This window comes from Corvus kubaryi, unplaced genomic scaffold, assembly GCF_017639235.1.
Source record: "Corvus kubaryi isolate FWS band 111438036 unplaced genomic scaffold, C.kubaryi_AGA036_p1.0 37396, whole genome shotgun sequence".
In the NCBI taxonomy this organism is placed as follows: domain Eukaryota; kingdom Metazoa; phylum Chordata; class Aves; order Passeriformes; family Corvidae; genus Corvus; species Corvus kubaryi.
Genome location: NW_024581135.1, coordinates 12,004,186 through 12,022,607, shown reverse-complemented (window position 1 = coordinate 12,022,607; position 18,422 = coordinate 12,004,186). Strand labels below are relative to the sequence as shown.

The 18,422-nt window shown below is 48.2% G+C and overlaps 1 protein-coding gene across 2 annotated transcripts; it reads left to right on the top strand.

Annotated features, from left to right (window-relative positions):
• Positions 1-5,446: 5,446 nt before the first annotated feature.
• On the top strand, positions 5,447-18,042 carry INHBB (inhibin subunit beta B). 2 transcript variants are annotated; one of them, XM_042040472.1, is made up of 3 exons: positions 5,447-6,330; positions 10,813-12,633; positions 15,297-18,042. In XM_042040472.1, exons 2-3 carry the CDS (start codon positions 12,231-12,233, stop codon positions 16,070-16,072), a joined length of 1,179 nt encoding a protein of 392 aa, XP_041896406.1. In that variant the 5' UTR covers positions 5,447-6,330; positions 10,813-12,230; the 3' UTR covers positions 16,073-18,042. The 2 variants fall into 2 exon arrangements, with proteins under 2 accessions (XP_041896406.1, XP_041896407.1); XM_042040473.1 differs by lacking the exon at positions 5,447-6,330 and adding an exon at positions 10,309-10,388.
• Positions 18,043-18,422: the final 380 nt, after the last annotated feature.

Sequence of the window (18,422 nt, the reverse complement as noted above, 5' to 3'; positions counted from 1 at the left end):
CACTTCCTGCTGGGAAGGCCTTTTGCATGTATTTGTGTCAAAAGCCCAAAACCAGCGTAACCTCTAAAGTTGGGAAGTCCATAGTGAGAAGATGAAGTCTTCTCTGATGTACACCAGGTGGTCTCTGCTAAATAACAAAACATCCCAGCCGTGGGGCTGGGGAGCTGTTTACTCCTGCCTTATTGCATGCCTGTAATCATTCACAGCAGCAGTCCCAGGTTATGGCCAAATACTCTATCAATTTATCGTTCTATTCATTCAGCTCTTCCACTTCTGCTCTAAGTACTGTCTTCATTGACAGCTACCAACCACTTTCAAGTCTTAATACAGACTGTTAATGGTTTGCCTTGTCTAAATCCACCCTTACTTACCTCTGTATTCTTTTATTGTCCTTTAACCACTACTGTTAAACAAACTCAGCCTTGCTACCTAGACAGAAAGTAAGTTCCAGCAGGACTAATTTTGCTACACACTTAATCCTGCAAGTTTGTGCCTTGTCACTTCAAGAGGGAAGAGAGTCACTTGGCAACTTTACGTCTGTACAGAATTTATTGTGCAGCGGTTTGGACTCTAGGGGGGAGCTGCCTCTGCTCGTGCTTTGTGGACTGCTAGCATGGCAATGACAGTGATGTTTTGGTTTTGGGGAAGCAGGCTTAGAAAAGGTCTTGGGCATCACTGGGGACTGTTGCAATGCCAGTTCTTGTCAGGCACCACAAATCTTTGCCTTTTGTAGTGATGTTTCCTGAGTCATGCTCTACCTCAAAATGGCAGCCACCAAAACCAAGAGGCTGCTCCTCTGCCTGAGCAAGCCATGGGCAACACAGCCTCTTAAATCTACCTTGCTTGGGGCCTGAGAATCCCTTGGGCTTCACAATTTAGGCTCTCTCTTGGCTTTCTTCCAAGAACACAGCGTGGGTCCGTTCTTGCAAGGGAAAGGCAGGGTGGTTGGCAGCACAGCAGTGTTTTGTATACACTGTGCTCGGCGCTCAAAAGGCTAGTGCCGAACATGGGGAATTTCACATGGCTCAATTCCCTTCTGCCCCAGGGAATGTGTATGTCTCCTCTCCCAGCAGAGTGCGCCTACTGGGGTATGCTTTGTGCCAGGGAGGGGACTGCCTCCATCCTCTTAAAGCTGGTCTCATGTGAATTAGCTAGTTCCAAATGTTTTGGCTAGCAGGGTGGGAAGAAGGGAGGCCTGGGCTTGTGGCTCTCCAAACTGTCTGTTTACAGAGTTGTGGGTTCCTGCTCTCTTTGGTCACACACTGACTCAGCTGGAGGCTTGGGGAGTGCTCCTGTCCCAGCACCACCCCATGGCCTGCTCCTTCCAAGAAGATCTGAGCTGCCTCTCATGCTTCCTGGGACTCCTGTCAGGCAGGAAAGAAGATTGAGCCCAGCTCTTCTTCATGAACCGTTGGACTACTGACTAAATTAAGGTTTGAATAAAAACAGCCTACATCCATATCCTCCACCCACCCTGAGCTCTTTTAGAAACCGGGAAGAAAAAAAAAATTATATTTATTGCTGCATTTTTGGACACCTGATCTGGAAGGTGGGCAGACTGAAAACACCTGCTGCACTGAGTCCTTAGGGAAGAAAGTCAGAGATGTTCATCTAGTCTTTGTAAGGGACTGAAGTGCGAGATGGATGCTGCAGGCTTTGCAAGGCTCAGAGGCCTTTGGTTTGCCACTAAAGCCAGTGACAGGCACCTGGGCATCTTAAATATGTCATCATGGAAGTCACTACCACATCAGATGCTCAAGGTTTCTTTGCATTTTGCTATGAGACATGTGATTTTAACATAGTCAATCAGTGGAGGAAGGAATTCAGCATCAGTTAAAACCACACATTTTACAAATTTGAAGTTGCTCTAGCAGAAGTTCAATAAGTGTCTTCTGTCTCCTTGAACTTTGTCCTGACCTGCATGGACAAACATGGTTTGTACTGGGAGTGACAGGGAGTGGACATCCAACAGACGTTTCCCCAAAGTGGAATCTGTGCAACAGCCTTATTTCTCATGATACTTGTTCAGTAGTTCACCCGGCTGTGGTCAATTTACTTAGTTGCTGTCCAGGAAATACAGGTAAATAGCATGCAATCATACTGATGATATTAAACAAAATGCACCTTTCCAGTGTGACTGCACACCATTGGCAGCTCAAGTGCACACTTTGTGGTAGGGGAAATGCCTATGACCCAAGAAACACCTAAAGCTGAACGAAGCAAGAGCAGTCTGAGCCACCATACCTAATGCTCAATTTTTATGTCATCATGAAGAGACGAGCTTTAACACACACACACAAAATATAGGGGTACTGTGATGCCTAAAAAACTGATTATCTTAAATTTTCTCTGACCCTGACATCTGGAAAAAGCTGTGGCTGTACAAAATACCATCTATTGCTAATTCTTTATACAGCTCTAGCACCTCTCACCCTGAAGGACCAGACCCCTTGAACTCTGGCCTGTGACTACCTTCCCATTTGCCCCGAAAGACCACAGTAAATGAGGTCGTCTTAGAGAAGTCCAGCTGTGTGATAGCAGCTGCTGCCTTATGCTCCCCTAAAGGGAAAGTGGGGCCTGTTTTGGGGTGTGATGGGACCAACTGGATGCAGGCCTTGCATTTTCTCTCAGTGCCCTTCACTCTTCTTGTAGAGGTGGCCCTGTGAAAGCGGGTCCCAAAGGACGCAGCAGCGAAGTACAGCCTCTGATGGAGTGAAAATTTGTGCACAATTCAGAGCAAGTACCAGTTTACAATAACCTCTAGTAAAGAGGAATTGTGGAGAATAAAACAACTAATTGGGTCTGTGTCAGGGTGCTTTAGTACCAACGATAAAATCTGGCCAAAGAAATGAAGCTCACACCTTTCTGTTGCACACAAATAAACCAATATTTCCAAGGGATCTTTCACAACCAGTATTGGTGAGGATTTATCATACACAGTGTCCAAACCTGAATGCACCTGGCCCCAGTCTGGGATCCTTAGTGATTGCTTTTTGGGGTTTGGGTGGTTTTTTTAATATTCCATTTTCAGCTGGAAATTACTGATGTGACCAAAGTCCGATTCCTTTCAGCAGTTTCTCCCTTCCTCCCCCCACCTTTTCGCACTCCCTGAGGTCTGACCATCTGGAAATCCTCCTCCACCTCTTCATCATGTGTGAATTTCCACCTAGGGCTGAAAGTGTCACTGTACTAAAGTGTGATGCATTAACACATTGAGGCAGTAAGCAGAGGGGAGTTGGGGATTATAACACTTCATGACCCACTCCGCAGTCGCTCTATGATTTAATCATCTTTATCAGCTTGCATCCTTTTCTTTGTATCCCATATTTTCCCTGTATCCTTTATTAAAAAATTTCCATAATTAAAAAAAACCCAATGCTCTACACAAACACGTAGAGTGCAAAATCTTATATTGAGACTAGGATCGACTGAAAAAGGCAAATGTCTCAAGGAAAACATGCCTCACTTGAGCAATCTGGGGGACCTAGATTCCTCTTTCACAATGAAGTTGAATGATTATCCATATCTCCTATTGCAAACTTGGGGTTCTTCCTCCCCGCTTTCATGCATATGATCTGAAAATTAATAATTCTTACACATATGTATATATATATCTAAAATATAAGCAGTAATAATGTTATCTTGTACAGAAATGAAACAAGCTCTGCAAACCAGGTGCTGTGCTCATGTGGTAGAGTGGAATGGAAAATTCACTAGTTTGGAAGTCAGTTAGCTGCCTAGCCTTCTTCTAACTAAATACTGAGGCTTATTATGCTTCAAATAAATATATATATGTATTTTGTGGCTTGGTTGCTGTAATCATCTTGGATGTAATAATGTTACTAGCCTCAGGGATATATTTATTAAGATTTTAATTTAAAATCTTTCTGTCCTTCAGCATTTAAACAGAGGAAAACCCCATGTGGAGTAGCCAAAAAAAAAAAAAAAAGTTCATCCTTTTCTTTTTCATGCGTTCCCTTCCCCTAGGCCCTCTCTCTCATCTTTTAAGCAAAAAACCCTAGAACAACACACTTTCCTGTTGTAGTTCTGCACCCTGCTAACACTTCAGTACCTGCGTAGGTTTGTTAGACCCAGTGCCTGTTTAACATGATCCATGTGCTTCTGCTCTTGCCATCTCTGAAGCAGTGGTTTGTTTTCTTATCCTGGTATAACAGTATCAGTATATTTCACACTACTATTTCCACATATTATAATTTATTCTTAATAATGTTCTTGGTAAGGATCTCAACCACAGCTGTAAACACTGAGGGGGCAAGACTATTACTCAGAAATGGCAGAGGGCTGTGGAGAAGTTTTAGGGTTATTCTTTGTTAATAAGCTCCTCCACTTCTGAGAAGATCATGGCAGGGAAATAACAGAACAAGAAGACCTGCTTGTAGCCTGGCGAATAAAAAAGCTGTCACAGTGTAAGTGCTTTTTCAGGTGTTTTGGAAGAAATGGCAGATGTTAGCACCCTAGTCGTATAGAGTTTGCAATCCATTTTGTTTTAATCCCACAGCATACTCAGGCACTGATTTATGACTGATAGATACTGAGCAGGGCAGAAGATGATTCAGAAAATTTTGTTAATAACCCTCTCCTGTGATTTAGTGTGGTAGCAGAGGACCTTGCTTGGAGCCAATGTCCATGCAGCAAACGTGGTGGGTGAGGCAGTCTGGACATTCTGGCTAGAGGCCTGCAATGGCTAAATAGCACTGGGCAGATGACCATGAGGCATGTGGGGCAGCTCTCAGCTGGGATAAATCTATAGAGCTCCACTAACTGTGACAGTGCTACTGCTCTGTCCCACTGAAACATCTTTCTTGCTTGAACTGGGACACTTTGGTGCTCTTATAGGAGTGCCTTGATTCTGGCCCTAGCAGAGAGTCACCCATATCACAATCATCTTTCAAATCTCACTCTGACGTTCTTTTGCAAACAGCAGAACTGCACAACAGTTTTGGTTTAATATATAAGATTCATGGAAACAAAACTGTGCAATTTAACTATGAACAGATTGAAAATTACTTTTGACATACAGCACCAAGGCCATGCTGTTTGTGTCAATCTCCATGCAAAAGATGAATTCTTGTATGCCTCTTTTCTTCATTTCAAAGCAACTTACAGAGGGCTGAATGCAGTCATCTTGACTCACAGCTGGTAAAAATGGGGTAAAGAGAGGGAAATTCAGGCCTAAGAGCAGGACTTCAGGCTGCAGCCTGTCCACAGGAAGTAGGTGTAGATACTTCCTCTACATTGTGCTACTTGCTTGTGGAAAAAAAAAAAGCAGCTCATGTTCAGGTACTCATGGAGAGCTACTGACTGTCTATTTTGACATGACTCACGTTTCTGTACTCTATTTCTCTTACGGCATTGCAAAGCTATCAGCCATTTTTTGCCTCTGAACTCCACTTAAAATCAGAGGGAAACATCTCCTTCTTGTCACCATTCCCTGATAATCACTTCTTTTCTCAGGACAGCTGTTTTTAACATTGCTCCATCCTAAAGTTAATTTTCTAGATCTATCACATATATCAATTACGGGTGAATGTACAGAAAAAAAGCACCCGTGCACTTCTAAATGCGCTGCCTCAGTAAGTAGCGTTCAAATTATAAGAAGTCAAGTTTTAACTGTTTTGTTTACCACTTAAATGCAGATTTTATTTTTACCCACTTTGCTACTTTGCAAGCCTTTTGGTGTGAACTTAAACAAACATGAAAATCATGTTCTTTAGCAGTATGTTAAAAGTGCTTATATGTTAAAAGTGCTCACCACAAAGCAGACACTTCTTTGTTGGGCAACCAGCACAGCTTTTTCATGTTCTCTGTGTGTCCTCACCCGCCCCAACCTATTTAGGTCAATACAAGCAACTTCAGAGGAAGTCACTGCCTGGTTATAAGGCTACATCTTTGGACTGCAGAGGACAGACTGTGCGAGGAAAACAAGAACACTCTGGGCCGTCAACAAGCAGCGGAGAGCTCTTGAATATCACACGGGATATCCACCCAATGGTGTTTGGTGCCTTTACTCTGGAGATTGGAGCAGATCCCTGAACTCAGCCCCTTTGGCGAAGGGACGCTGCTGTGTGCGGAGACCTGCCTGAGGCAGGTACCTGACTGCACTGCACCGGGGGGACAAGATTCAGCCACGCTTCATTCCCCACAGCGAACCTGGGGCTCGGCTGCAACCCCTCCCAGAGCACAGAGGGTCACTGAAGAGGATCAGTCAGTCAACACGTTGCCCATGAAGCCCAGCGAGGTAGCTGAGGTGAGGGGAGCAGGACTCCAGCTGTGCTGAAGCAGGTGCAGTTGGAACAGGAGGCTGAGGCTGTGAGTATATCCCTGCCACCCTGTCCTGCTGTCTCCCCCATGTCCCCATCCTGCCTGACACTTGTGCTGAGAGCTGGCATTCAATAGGTGCTCTTCAAAACCTGTTGAGGGCTCTACTGTATTTCTCTGTGACTCATCTTCCAGATTCTCGTTGTACCTGCTTCAGATGAAGAGTTCCCAGTTTGGTCAGGTCTTTTGTTTCTGTCTGTTAAAGCCCTATTTTTCCAAGTGCTGTTCAGAGTAGGACCCTTTCTTTTAGAGAGCAAATCTCTGTTAAAAAACAGTTTTCAGTTAAAGAAGCATGGGCAGGAGCAAAGAAGCCAGATTAACCTCTTAGTGTTTTTATTTTTTCATTAGTTAGGTCTACCTTTGACAGTACAGAAAATGTCTAGGTCATTCAGAATGGCATTTACCTATTTGATTTTCAATAGGACTTTTCCTTTATACAGAATTATGGTGCTTTTGAAACAACCACTGTTTTTGTCACAGTTGTTCAAGAAGTAATTTTGTGTAGTGAGGAGTGAGTCTGATTACAGATACATAATTTCATCTGAAGCTAAAGAATGTAATGAATACAAATTCCAGATAGAGCACAGCACTCTCAGCCTGCCTCTGTATCCATGTGTCTCAGTTTCTCTGTATTTCCTGCAAGATGACAATGGCCACCTTGTAAAAAGCTCTTTCAGATATGAGGCAGAAGTATATACTTCGAGGTCTAGCCTTGAAACTTCTGTGGGATAGCAATACTCTTCTGAAGTGCCATTTAAAACAGATTGCGTTTCACTACGTGCAAAAATCCCCCATATAGATGCAGCTATATGAGCAAAAAAAAAGTGCTTTTGCCAGTATAGCCTATTTTATTTGGGAAACGCTTGCAGAAAAAGATGCTTGTGCTAGTAAAACTTGTATTTGCTGGTTATCAAAGGAGAAGCATTTTTAGTGCAAACCAGGCCTCTCATATGTGAAGCTTTTATTCAGTTCAGCCATCAGTACAGTAGAGAAAATCCTTTCTCAAAGGGATTAGTAAGGTTACCTAATAGATATTATTAATGGTTTAAGAGCATAAAAGGTGCTTTAGCTAAAGGTGAGGGGCTAGATCCTGTGCTAACGTAAATTGTTCATGGTCCCACTGAGGGCATGGTGGAAACACAGAGCAGCAAGGGAGCTTCCTTGTGCCATTGCTGCCTGCTCAGTTTCTAGCTCAGGGCTGCACTGACCGGCCTCTCCAAGAGTGTGACTTCTGCATCCCTACCCCTGAGAAAAATGTGCATAAGCAAGTATCTAGGTTATAGAGGAAGAAAGAGTTGTACTTAGGAAGACCCTGTTTGAGCAGGGAGGTTGGATCAGATGACCCCACGGGTGGTCCCTTCCAACCTGACCCGTTCTGTGATTCTGTAGCGGTTGGATGTCTCAGGAACATGCTGGTTTACACTGCCTGAGGATCTCAGTTTATACTGTTTTTGTTATACTAGTAGCTTTTTATAGGCATCAGATTCCAGTCATGAGACTTGATGATTCTACAGAAAATACCCTCCGACGCTGTACTTTCTCAAAGCAGGGCTCCCTGGCTAATCGTGTGCTTGCCCGTCAAGCACAAATCCCAGCCATTTCCTTCCCAGTTTTCCCCTGCATTTAATGTATGGAAAAGCATGACCCTGAATCAGATGAATAGCAGCCGGTTTGAGAAGGTGTGTGTGAAAATGTATCCTCACGCAGATGAGCTCAGAACAAATAGAATAGAGGGGAGGAGGGGAAGAGAGCGGAGTGGGGGGAGTGTGAAGCTACCCTTTCCCTCATAGTTTAGCCACTATGTATAAGCAACAAGTTTATGCCCAAGGGAAAGAACTGAAAGCTGAGGAAATCTTAAAATTAACAGAGCTTTATGGCTCAATCAATAGGCCATGCTCCCTGAGCAAGATTAGAAATCAGATGGCACATTTCTTTCTGTTAACCCTGTTTGCTCTCCCCAAAGGCTCTTCTGCCTGAAAGCATCTGAGGTTTGATTAAGTTCTTCTCTAGGAGGAAGCCAGAGAAAGTCCATTGTGTGAGAACTGCCTCCAGAATGCTATGTTGGACACTTTAAATAACAATAGAGGTTATTAGAGTTTTAGTTGGTTAGTAATTGTGAGAGAAGATAAGTCTTCCCAATATTTGAATATGCAAAATGGCTTTGGTTAACTGAGAGAGGGGTGGAAAAAAAAGCAAAAGCCAAAACATGCCACTACAGTGGGTAACAGGGATGATTAAAAATCCCCATATGTAAAAAAGAAAACCTCTGCCTTGTTTTACTACTAGAAATACCTTCCCAGATTTGTTCTCCCCACCAAACCCATGATATTTTCCCTCTTTGGCATTTCATTCTCACTGGGGCAATGAAATAGTTGTTTCCAAAGGGAGACCGACTGTGTTTGCACCTATTTTTTGTTTGACAGTGACCTCTGTGAACCAGTCATCACTGCTCTGCCTGTTGTTTTCTTGTTAGCTCTTTGCTGTCAAATTAATTACTGTGAAGTACTAAGCTTGTTGCATTCACGTGCTCTTATTAGCTCACAGGATGTCAGAGTGATTGGATTTTTAGCATTATTTCTTTTTTTACATTCCAGGCTTTCCATTCAAAACCTGTTACTGGCAGGGAGGAAATACTGTACGTAATTCTGATCTTTCGTCAGGGTAGCTCCAGTGATGCTGAGGATTTACAAATCCTGTATGCAATTAGACTTTGTTTATATTAAACCCAACATGAACAGTTAGATTGGGATTGCAATGTGACTTTGAAGCACAGTATTAAATGTCCTTCCTTTTGCAGTATAGAACAAGAAAGAAAATATTTATGGTGAGAACAGCATTTGTCCCCTCCATTCTTAAATCACAGTAATGAGCTGATCCTCCACTTGACCCTCTTCACACTCCTGAGTTGCTTGTACTAGTGACAGCTAACAGTGCTCAGGCGTGTGCAGTCCAGGGATCTATGAGAAGTTTTATTCTTTTCTTCTTCTACAAAATGAAACTAGCAGAAGGGACTCCTTTGCTGTCATGCTTGAAATCTGTGTGTCCTGCATCTGCCCCTTGAAAAGCACCATCTGGCTCGGTGAAAAAGATGAAGGTCTTGAGACTTGTCTTCATTCTTGAAGGTAGATTTTTGTTATTTAAAAAAAAAAAAAAAAGTAGATGCGATTAGAAGGGCCAGCAGCCCCGCTGGCCGGGCAGGAGGCTCAGCCCAAGGTACTCCTTCGCCCAGCGCAGAGCTCCAGCTGCGGCGCGCACTGCCCGCTGCCCAGCCCCTCGCCTCCGCGGGACCTGACACCCCGACCCGGCCCGCGGACACCTCCCCGGCGCGCCCCACGGCCGGGTCCTGCCGTGCGTCGGTGGGTGCGCACGGGATGCCGGCTGTCCCCGTCCCGCTGTCCCCGTCCCGCCGCCCCGGTGCCGCTTCCCCGGTGACCCCGCCCGGCCCCGCCGCCGCTTCCCCGCGCGGCCCAGAGGGGGCGCCCTCGGCCCAGGCTTCCCCCGTGGCGGCGGCGCGCGGGCCCCGCTCAGGTGAGCGCGACCCCGCGGGGGGGCCCGGCCCGGCCGGGGCGCGGAGCGGCCGCGGTGACGCCTCGGTGCTGCCGCGGCCGCCGATGTGCGCCGGGCTTCTCCCTGCGACCCCCGTCCTGGCCGCTCGCCCCCGGGCAGGGTTTTCTGCGGGAGCCGGGTGGGAATCTCTCTGACCCCTGCGAGGGGTGTCACAGCCATCCCCTTTGCCTCGGTGCTCCTTCCCCCCCAAAGCCCGGCGCTGCCCCGCCAAGGCGCGGAGGAAAACCCGGTCCCCGGGCGCGGGCAGGGCCGGCGCTGCTGCCGGCTCCCCGCCACGGCTGCGGGAGCGCGGCGGTCCCGTTATTTCCCCTCCCGGCTGCCCTCGGCCGCCGCCCCGGTCCCCCTCCCCCCGCTGCCTCCGACAGGCTCCGCGTCCCTCCTGCCCCACGGAAAACACACACAGTCCGCGGCACCCGCCCCGGCTACCCGGCCCATTCAAATAAACAAACAGAAACCCGCCCCGTCGCAGAGCCAACCCGACGGTAAACTTTCTAATGACTTCTTCTTTCAAGTGCTTAAAAGGCAAGCAGCACTGGGGGAGGGGAAGAAGGGGACATCCATCTCCCGGCCGGGGCGGGAGGGGGGCCAGAGCTGCCGCCGCTCGGGGTCCATCTGTCCGTCCGTCCGTCCTGCCGGACGACGGGACAGGGATGCGAGCCGGTGTGCGGTGGGTGTGTTTGCAGGAACCGGGAGGGAGGGAGGGGACGGGGGGAGTTAAAGAAACAGCATAGTTAATATTTCCACATCAGGAAGTTACTGTAATAGCCCAGGGGGCAAAAGACTTAACTTAATCTCCTAAATAGTGAGGAACCCATGGCGTCTCTGTTATAGGTTGGAGTTCCCACGTGGTTTTAACTCCTGTATAAAAGTTTCAGTAGAAAGTGCCACAATGTCGTGATTTTGCAGGGGGGAAAAAATTAGCAGGAGGAGATCAGAGAAGATAAGCGAGGAGCAAGCAGCTTCCCCGAGACCTTTCACTGCGGATCCGAGAGGGAACATCAGACGCGTAAAAAAAGAAAAACAAAAAACAAAAACAAAAACAAAAAAACCAAACCAAACAAAAAACCCCAAACAAAACAAAACACAGCGTTCAAGCCAGCACAAGGCGAGCGAAAGATCAAAAAGACGCAGAGAGGGAGACAGATTAACTGGAGCAGCAGCAGCAACAACAACAACAAAAATCACACTTAAAATAATAATAACAATAATAATAATAAAACCCAAACCACCAACAAGGGAGATATTGTTTAAAAGAGCAAGCGAGGGAGCGAGCCGAAGAGCTGGTCTGACCGAGTGGATCCGTGCAGCTTCTCCTGGGATCGCCGGGATCGCGCCGCTTCCCCGCTCCGCGCCGCGCAGCGTGCGGTGCCCTGCCCGCGGCCGGGGGTCCCCGGGCGCCGCCACCGCATCCGCGCCGGACTCCGGACCCTCCGCGGTGCTTTGAAAATAAAAGCATCTCGCTAATAATAAGCGGGGCGGTGGGGGCAGAAGACTCGCAACAGTGGAGCTGCCAGCCGCGCACCCCCTGCCCGCCGCCCCCGGCTCCTTCCCCAGCTATGCTCCGGGTCAACTTTGATGGCACGTTGAGAAGCAGCGGGCGCTGAAGGGGGACAACCGAGCGGCGCGGAGCCGACCTGCTCAGAGACCTGCACCCACGGATTGTCTTGCGGGGGCGGAGTGGGCGGGGGGGTACAAGTGGCATTTCTCCCCCCCCCACCCCCCCCTCCTTCCAGGCTATAAATTGGATTGTATATAAATCTGCTTCGTTTATCTCCCTGACCCCCCTCAATGACGCTGGACTAGAGAGCTCCTCTCCGCGGCCCGCCCGGACCTGCCGAAGCGAGCGATGGACCACGAGCAACTGCGCCCGGGGATGCCCCTCTGAAGCGACGCGGGGCACCGGGGCAGAGCGGCGCCGCCTCTCCCCTGCTCCCCGGATCCCCTCGCACCTCCGGCTCGCTCCCCGCTCCCCCTCCCTCCTCCCCGGGCTCCGCAGCCACCCCCTCACCTGCTGCCGTCCCCCTCCCCCGTGGAGCCGGGCTCTCTCCGTGCACGCCAAGCCTGTTTCCCCCCCCGCCGCCAACTTCGCCCTCGGTGCCTGCGCGTGCAGCCTCCCCCCTCCGCCTCCCCGGCGGCACACGCCGCTTCCCCGGGCGCCCCCTCCCTCCGCCGCGGCTCCCCCCCTGCGCGGAGCGGTTGCGGCCCCCCAGCTTGGCTGCCACCGCCCCCTCCGCGCCGCGGAGCGCTCGGAGCGGCGCTGCCTGCAGACGGGCTCCCTGCGGCGCTCCGGGGCGGCCCCCAGCTCGGCCCCCCGCTCCTCCGCCATGGACGGGGCGGCTCGCCGGGGGGTGCTGGCCGCGCTGCTGGCCTGCGGGCTGCTCCTGCTGGGCGCCGCGGCCACCCCGACCCCGCCGGCCCCCGCCGGCGGCTCCCCGCAGGACACATGCACCTCCTGCGGCTTCCGGCGGCCCGAGGAGCCGGGCAAGGTGGACGGGGATTTCCTGGAGGCGGTGAAGAGGCACATCCTGAGCCGACTGCAGATGCGGGACCGGCCCAACATCACGCACGCCGTGCCCAAGGCGGCCATGGTCACGGCGCTGCGCAAGCTGCACGCCGGCAAGGTGCGGGAGGACGGCCGCGTGGAGATCCCCAGCCTGGACGGGCAGGCGAGCGCCGGGCCCCCGGCCCACGACCCGGTCTCCGAGATCATCAGCTTCGCCGAGACAGGTGGGCGCCGCCCGGCCGCGCGCCCCCGCCGCCCGCGCCCCCCTGCCCGACCCGCCGCGGCCCCTGCCCTGCCGCGCTCCCCGCCTGTCCTGCCTCGCCCCGTCTGTCATTCCCCCTGCTCGACCCCTGTCAGTCCCCCTGCTTGACCCCTGTCAGTCTTCCCTCTCGCCCTGCCTGTCCTCCTGCCCACCTTCGCTTTCCGCCTGCCTGACCCCTGGCAGTTCCCCGGCTGCCCTTGCCTGGCCTCCCGCGCACCCTGCCTGCCCTCCTGCCTGCCCTTCTGCCTTCTACAGGCACCTGGCCGCCGAGCTCACCCTCTTGCCCTCCATCTCATTCTCTCTCCCTTCTGCCCCGCACCGTCTCGCCCTGGCCCTGCCCGCGCCTTCCCGTCCTCCCTGCTTGTGCCCCCGTGCCCGGCATTCTCCCCGGGTTGTGCCCTGCAACTCCCCTCTCTTGTCCCTCCATCCCTCCGCAGCCTCTGTGCCCCCGGCTCCCCTCCGGCGGTCCTTCTAGCTGCACCGGGGTTTGTCTCCGTCCCTGCGTGTCCCACTGTCCCTCCTCTGCCTGTCCCGCTCCATCTCTTGCATCCTTTGCCTTGTCTGTCTGCCCTGCACATTCAGCTGGTTCATTGCCTGCATCTGTCTGTTAAGGCTTGTATTTGCCCATCCTGTCTTTCCGTTTGTTTCCCATTTATTTAGCTTTCGTTTGCAGTATTGGCCTTGTCTGTTTGCCCACTGTATGCGGTGTCCTACCAAGCATGTCTGTCTCCTCTCTGTCTGTCAGTCCGTTTGCTAACTGCCCTCCATCCCCACGGTACCAGGCATCTCAGTCCTGTCCAGCCATTGCAGTTATGTGTCACCGAGTCCCTTCAGCACAGCTTTCCAGTAGTTTAACCACTGTCCCCGTGAACTTTGCACATCTGGCTGTAACACCATCACTCTGCAAATTACCTCTCTCCTGTCTATCTGCCCATCTCTCCTTTCCTTCATCGCTCTATCGCTCGGTTCGTTTTTCTCTCTCTATCTTCTTGTGGCATCTATATATCATTTGTCCACAAAATAAATCTCTTTCTATCCTGTATGCTGCCCACTCATCTTCTTTATCTACCCTCCCACTTACCAAAGGCATATACATTTACAGTATCTATGGGATCTGTTGCATTATACATATGCTTGTTATATTCACATACAAAATTTATGAGCACACATAATCTCACACAACACAAGTGATGTGGATCGGTGCAGCAACACCGTACTGTTCTTTTTCTGTCACTGTCACCACAGTTTATGAAAAAGTTGTGTATTTACTAACATGTGAAAGGCTTTCTTAGTGTACATTTTGGGGGTTATTATTTTTTAATAGGCTGTTGTTGGGAAATCGGGGGTGGGCTTGTACTTCCATTTAGTATTCAGTCAATCGCTGTCTTTTGTAACACTTCCAAAATTGACTTTATGTAAAACGTAGACAAACACAGTGAAAATTTTTGTCACTGAACTATTACAAGGTACTGAATGGGCTCTGGAGGCACATTTGAAAGGCATCTAGGGTAACAAATGAAGACACCGACTACGCAAAAAAACCCATTCAGAGATTGACAAAAATGATAAAGATTCTTAGGGAAGGAAAAGGCAGAAAAATCTACATTTAGCTCTGTACAGACGGAAGCAAAACCGATAAGGGCAGATGAGAAAATGCCTTTCCAGCAATAATTTTAAATAGCGATTGGGATGCTATGATTCAGGGACCAGAATTACGGTCTCCGCCATAAAGGCCGGCACATTTATCACCTACGCCAAATTTAGTTAGGACTTAGAGTACAAAATTGCAGGAAGGCCGCTGGTATTTCTGAAATATTTCATGCAGCAGGCTCTTCTGTTTACAAATAAGGGGTTATATCAGACATTTGGTGACATTTGGTTTTCTGTGACAATTTCTCTCCTTTAATTCTGGTGTTGCTGAAAAGCGTATTGAGAACAGCCAATAACGGCATTACAGCGGGAACAACCGCTTCATTGCCTTGCCTCGTATGGGAGTTCATCCTTTCGGGGAGAAAAGGCAGAGATTGAAATGATTAATAATAGCAGGTATTCTACCAGACTAAGTGGGGGTTAGCTTGATCTGTTGGACAAGCAGGCACATTACTGAAATATTTTCCGTTCTGTCGTGAATCCTCTCCTTTAAACCGCGACAAGAATATGTGCAAATCGAAACAAAATCCCTCGTTTGGCATTGGTGTTTTAGTGGTTATTGAAAGAGCTCTCCCCATGAGAATTGGCAGGTAGCTGAAAGTTAAAACTATTCTTAAACTGATGAGATAACAGAGTCCTAGTCCTGGTGCCGGTCTTTTTCAAGGTGCTGCTGTAGCATCTTTAAATCTGGCTGGCTGGAAAAAAAACATATTCTGGAAAGCTCTTGCTGATGTCTGTGGATCTGACCCATCCGACTACAGCCCGATGTTGAAGGTTGCTGTGGGGAGTCCCCTTTTCAATTAATTCTGATTGCAAATTGGGGATATCTGATGCAGTGCATGCCTTCTGGCTGGCACAGCCCCGTCGCCGCTCGCTCGATCTGCTGTGCTCTAGTGTTGTCCCTGAATCCAGAAAGGCACACAAGCTAACGTTTCCTTTTTGACTTAATCTTGCTGATCTCTCCTTATCTTGCAGACGATCTGGCCTCATCTAGAGTCCGCCTCTATTTCTTCATCTCGAATGAAGGGAACCAGAACTTGTTTGTCGTTCAAGCCAGCCTGTGGCTTTACTTGAAGCTGCTTCCATATGTCTTAGAGAAAGGCAGCAGGCGAAAAGTAAGAGTCAAAGTCTATTTCCAAGACCCGGACACTAGCAACAAGTGGAATGTGGTTGAAAAGAAAGTTGATCTCAAAAGAAGTGGTTGGCACACTTTTCCCATGACAGAGGCGATCCAGGCTCTGTTTGAGAGAGGAGAAAGGAGACTGAACTTGGATGTTCAATGTGAGGGCTGTGAAGAGTATTCAGTGCTGCCAATTTATGTGGACCCCGGGGAGGAATCCCACCGGCCTTTTTTAGTGGTGCAAGCCCGCCTCGCCGATAACAAACACAGGATCCGGAAAAGAGGCCTGGAGTGCGATGGCAGGACCAATCTATGTTGCAGGCAACAGTTTTACATTGACTTTAGACTCATTGGGTGGAATGACTGGATCATAGCACCATCAGGTTACTATGGGAATTACTGTGAAGGGAGCTGCCCGGCCTACTTGGCCGGTGTCCCGGGGTCGGCTTCCTCCTTTCACACCGCTGTCGTGAATCAGTACCGAATGCGGGGGCTGAACCCGGGCACCGTGAACTCCTGTTGCATTCCAACCAAACTTAGCACAATGTCAATGCTGTACTTTGATGATGAATACAACATTGTGAAAAGGGACGTTCCCAATATGATTGTGGAAGAATGTGGTTGTGCTTGATTTAAGGTGTGTTTTGGGGGGGGAGAGAGAGAGAGAGGGAGAGAGAGAAACATTCCCGTACAAGATGGTGTTGGAGGAAGTTTCACTGTGTATCCAGGCATCAGTGTTGGAAAGTCACTGTGGAAAAGTTTGACAAAAAAAAAAAAAAGAAAAAAAAAGAAAAAAATAATAATTTCACTTTGGTGTCAGGACAGTGGCAGTTTGTGGATCATGGACACTTATATATTCTACCACTTATAAGTTAATGCTATGAAATATCTTAAAGACACACACACACACACGAAATGTGGGCACGCACACAAACACGCGCTCATACACACAGACACAGACACAGACACACACACACGAGGCAGCTCGGAAAAGGGACATGAGCACAGAAAGTCAGTGACCAGTGACGACGGACCCAAATGCCTGCCAGTACGAGTGAACGGCTGAGCAGCTGTTTCCCCGCCTGCCGGCGAAGCCAGACCGAAATGAGCTCCCTTTGCTCAGGCAAAAGCACAGACTGTGAGAACACAACGTATTCTTGCACGCAGGTGTCAAAATGACCAAACTTAGAAAATTTAAAAAAACAAAAAAAAAAAGTCTACTGTCACCTCTTAGGTCTAACAGGAAGCTGCAGGACACCTGCCTTGGGAGGCGATCACTTCCTCTTAATTTAAATTTATCTAAACATAAACATCACAGATACCCGCTTCTTCCTACAGCACTTCCAGCAAGGAATCGTGTGGTTTCATCAGAGAGAGAGAGAGAGAGAAAAGGGGACAGACATGTAAGAAACTGCTGTATTTCTAACACCTGGCCGTTGCAGAGTCACAAGCTGGGCTGGTGTGATCCGATGCTTTCACTACCTACTAGCAGCCCATGGTTGGCTACACGCGCCGTGTCTTGGAGAAGGGAATCGATACCATATCTGGACTGTGTTGACTGTTGGCATCTCTCACTGTTTGAAGAACAAAAAGTCGAAGTTGCAACCTGTGTTCTTCAATGGGGGACTCGGCAAGGCCACGTCACGTGGGGGACAAGCAAACAAGCAATGGCCACCACGGCTAAACCAATGAACCCTAAAGAGGAGTGACAGCGGCAGAGTGGAGACGTTCTGAGAAATGCAGTGCATTTAATAACAGGCGAGGAACATTTTTACAAGTCTTGGAAAGGAGGAGAGAGGAGAGTGCTTTCAATTTCCTTACCAGGAGGTGTCAAGGATGGCCATAAAGATCAGAAAATAATGATACAGCATAGCACTTGCAAACTGCTTGAATGCACGTATAATAGCACTTGCAAATTTCAATGCCTTGAAAAGTGGTACTTGATAGTGCACTTATCTTTGCTCACTATCTAGGTAAACAGGTGCCGCATGAGCTATGCAATTTAAAGTGTTGACCCATACTAGACAAAACTGGACTTATGATATGACTTTTTTATATTTTTTTATACTTGAAATTAAATCTTTTGCTTCTTTTTTAAAGCGAATGATTGCTTTTAATGTTTGCACTGATTTAGTTGCATGATTAGTCAAAAACTGCCATTTGAAAAAAAATGTTATTTTTATAGCAGCAAAAAATGAATACAGTTAAATGTATTATACATAAATTTTGGAACCAAAGAGGCCAACATATTAGTTATAATTTTTATGAGATGGCAAAGCCATCATATATCATGTAGTCATACTGAGCAATCCCTCACGAGGCCTACCAATTGTTTCAGGGTACAAAATGGATTCTGTTTGTTCTATTCAGTGTCTTTTCTATACCATACGCACATGGAATGTAGAGTGAAAAAAAAAGTGACTATTGTAGAATACATTACAATATGTGCATCCTTTAAATCCAATTTTTATGTTTATTTAATAAAGTTCCTTTTAGGTTCTGTTCCATAATAATTTAAACCAAACAATTTTCACTTAGATTTGCTGTTGAAGTATTTTACATTTGTGTACAGTTTAAATAAATAAAAAAGATTGAAAACTGGATGTGCTTTTTTTTTTTTTTTTTCAGTGTGTAACATCTGGAGGAACTCGCTTACTTTCGGGACTGAATAGGCTGCAGACGGTGAACTGTCGCATTAGACCGTAGTCGTATTAGTCATTGCAGAAAGCCTTGTCTGAGAGCTCAGCTGCGATCCTAAAAATGTTACACTCCAGTTTTACTGCTGTCTATACATGTAAGCATCTGCTTCTTTCTCTCTGCAGCAGTGCAGGGGCTCTGGGCACAGGAACGGCGCTGTTCCGCATACCTGCAGGTCATTTACAGCAAGTTCCTGGTTCACCTGCTGTGTAAGAATGTAACTTCTTCTCTGGGTCACTCCCCAACCGCTTAGAAGAAGTCAAAAAAAATTATGTGGAAAGCAC

Coding starts and splice junctions, on each gene's coding strand:
- INHBB (XM_042040472.1), top strand. CDS start 12,231: ATGGACGGGGCGGCTCGCCGGGGGGTGCTGGCCGCGCTGCTGGCCTGC. Junction 12,634..15,296: donor CATCAGCTTCGCCGAGACAG/GTGGGCGCCGCC, acceptor CTTATCTTGCAG/ACGATCTGGCCTCATCTAGA.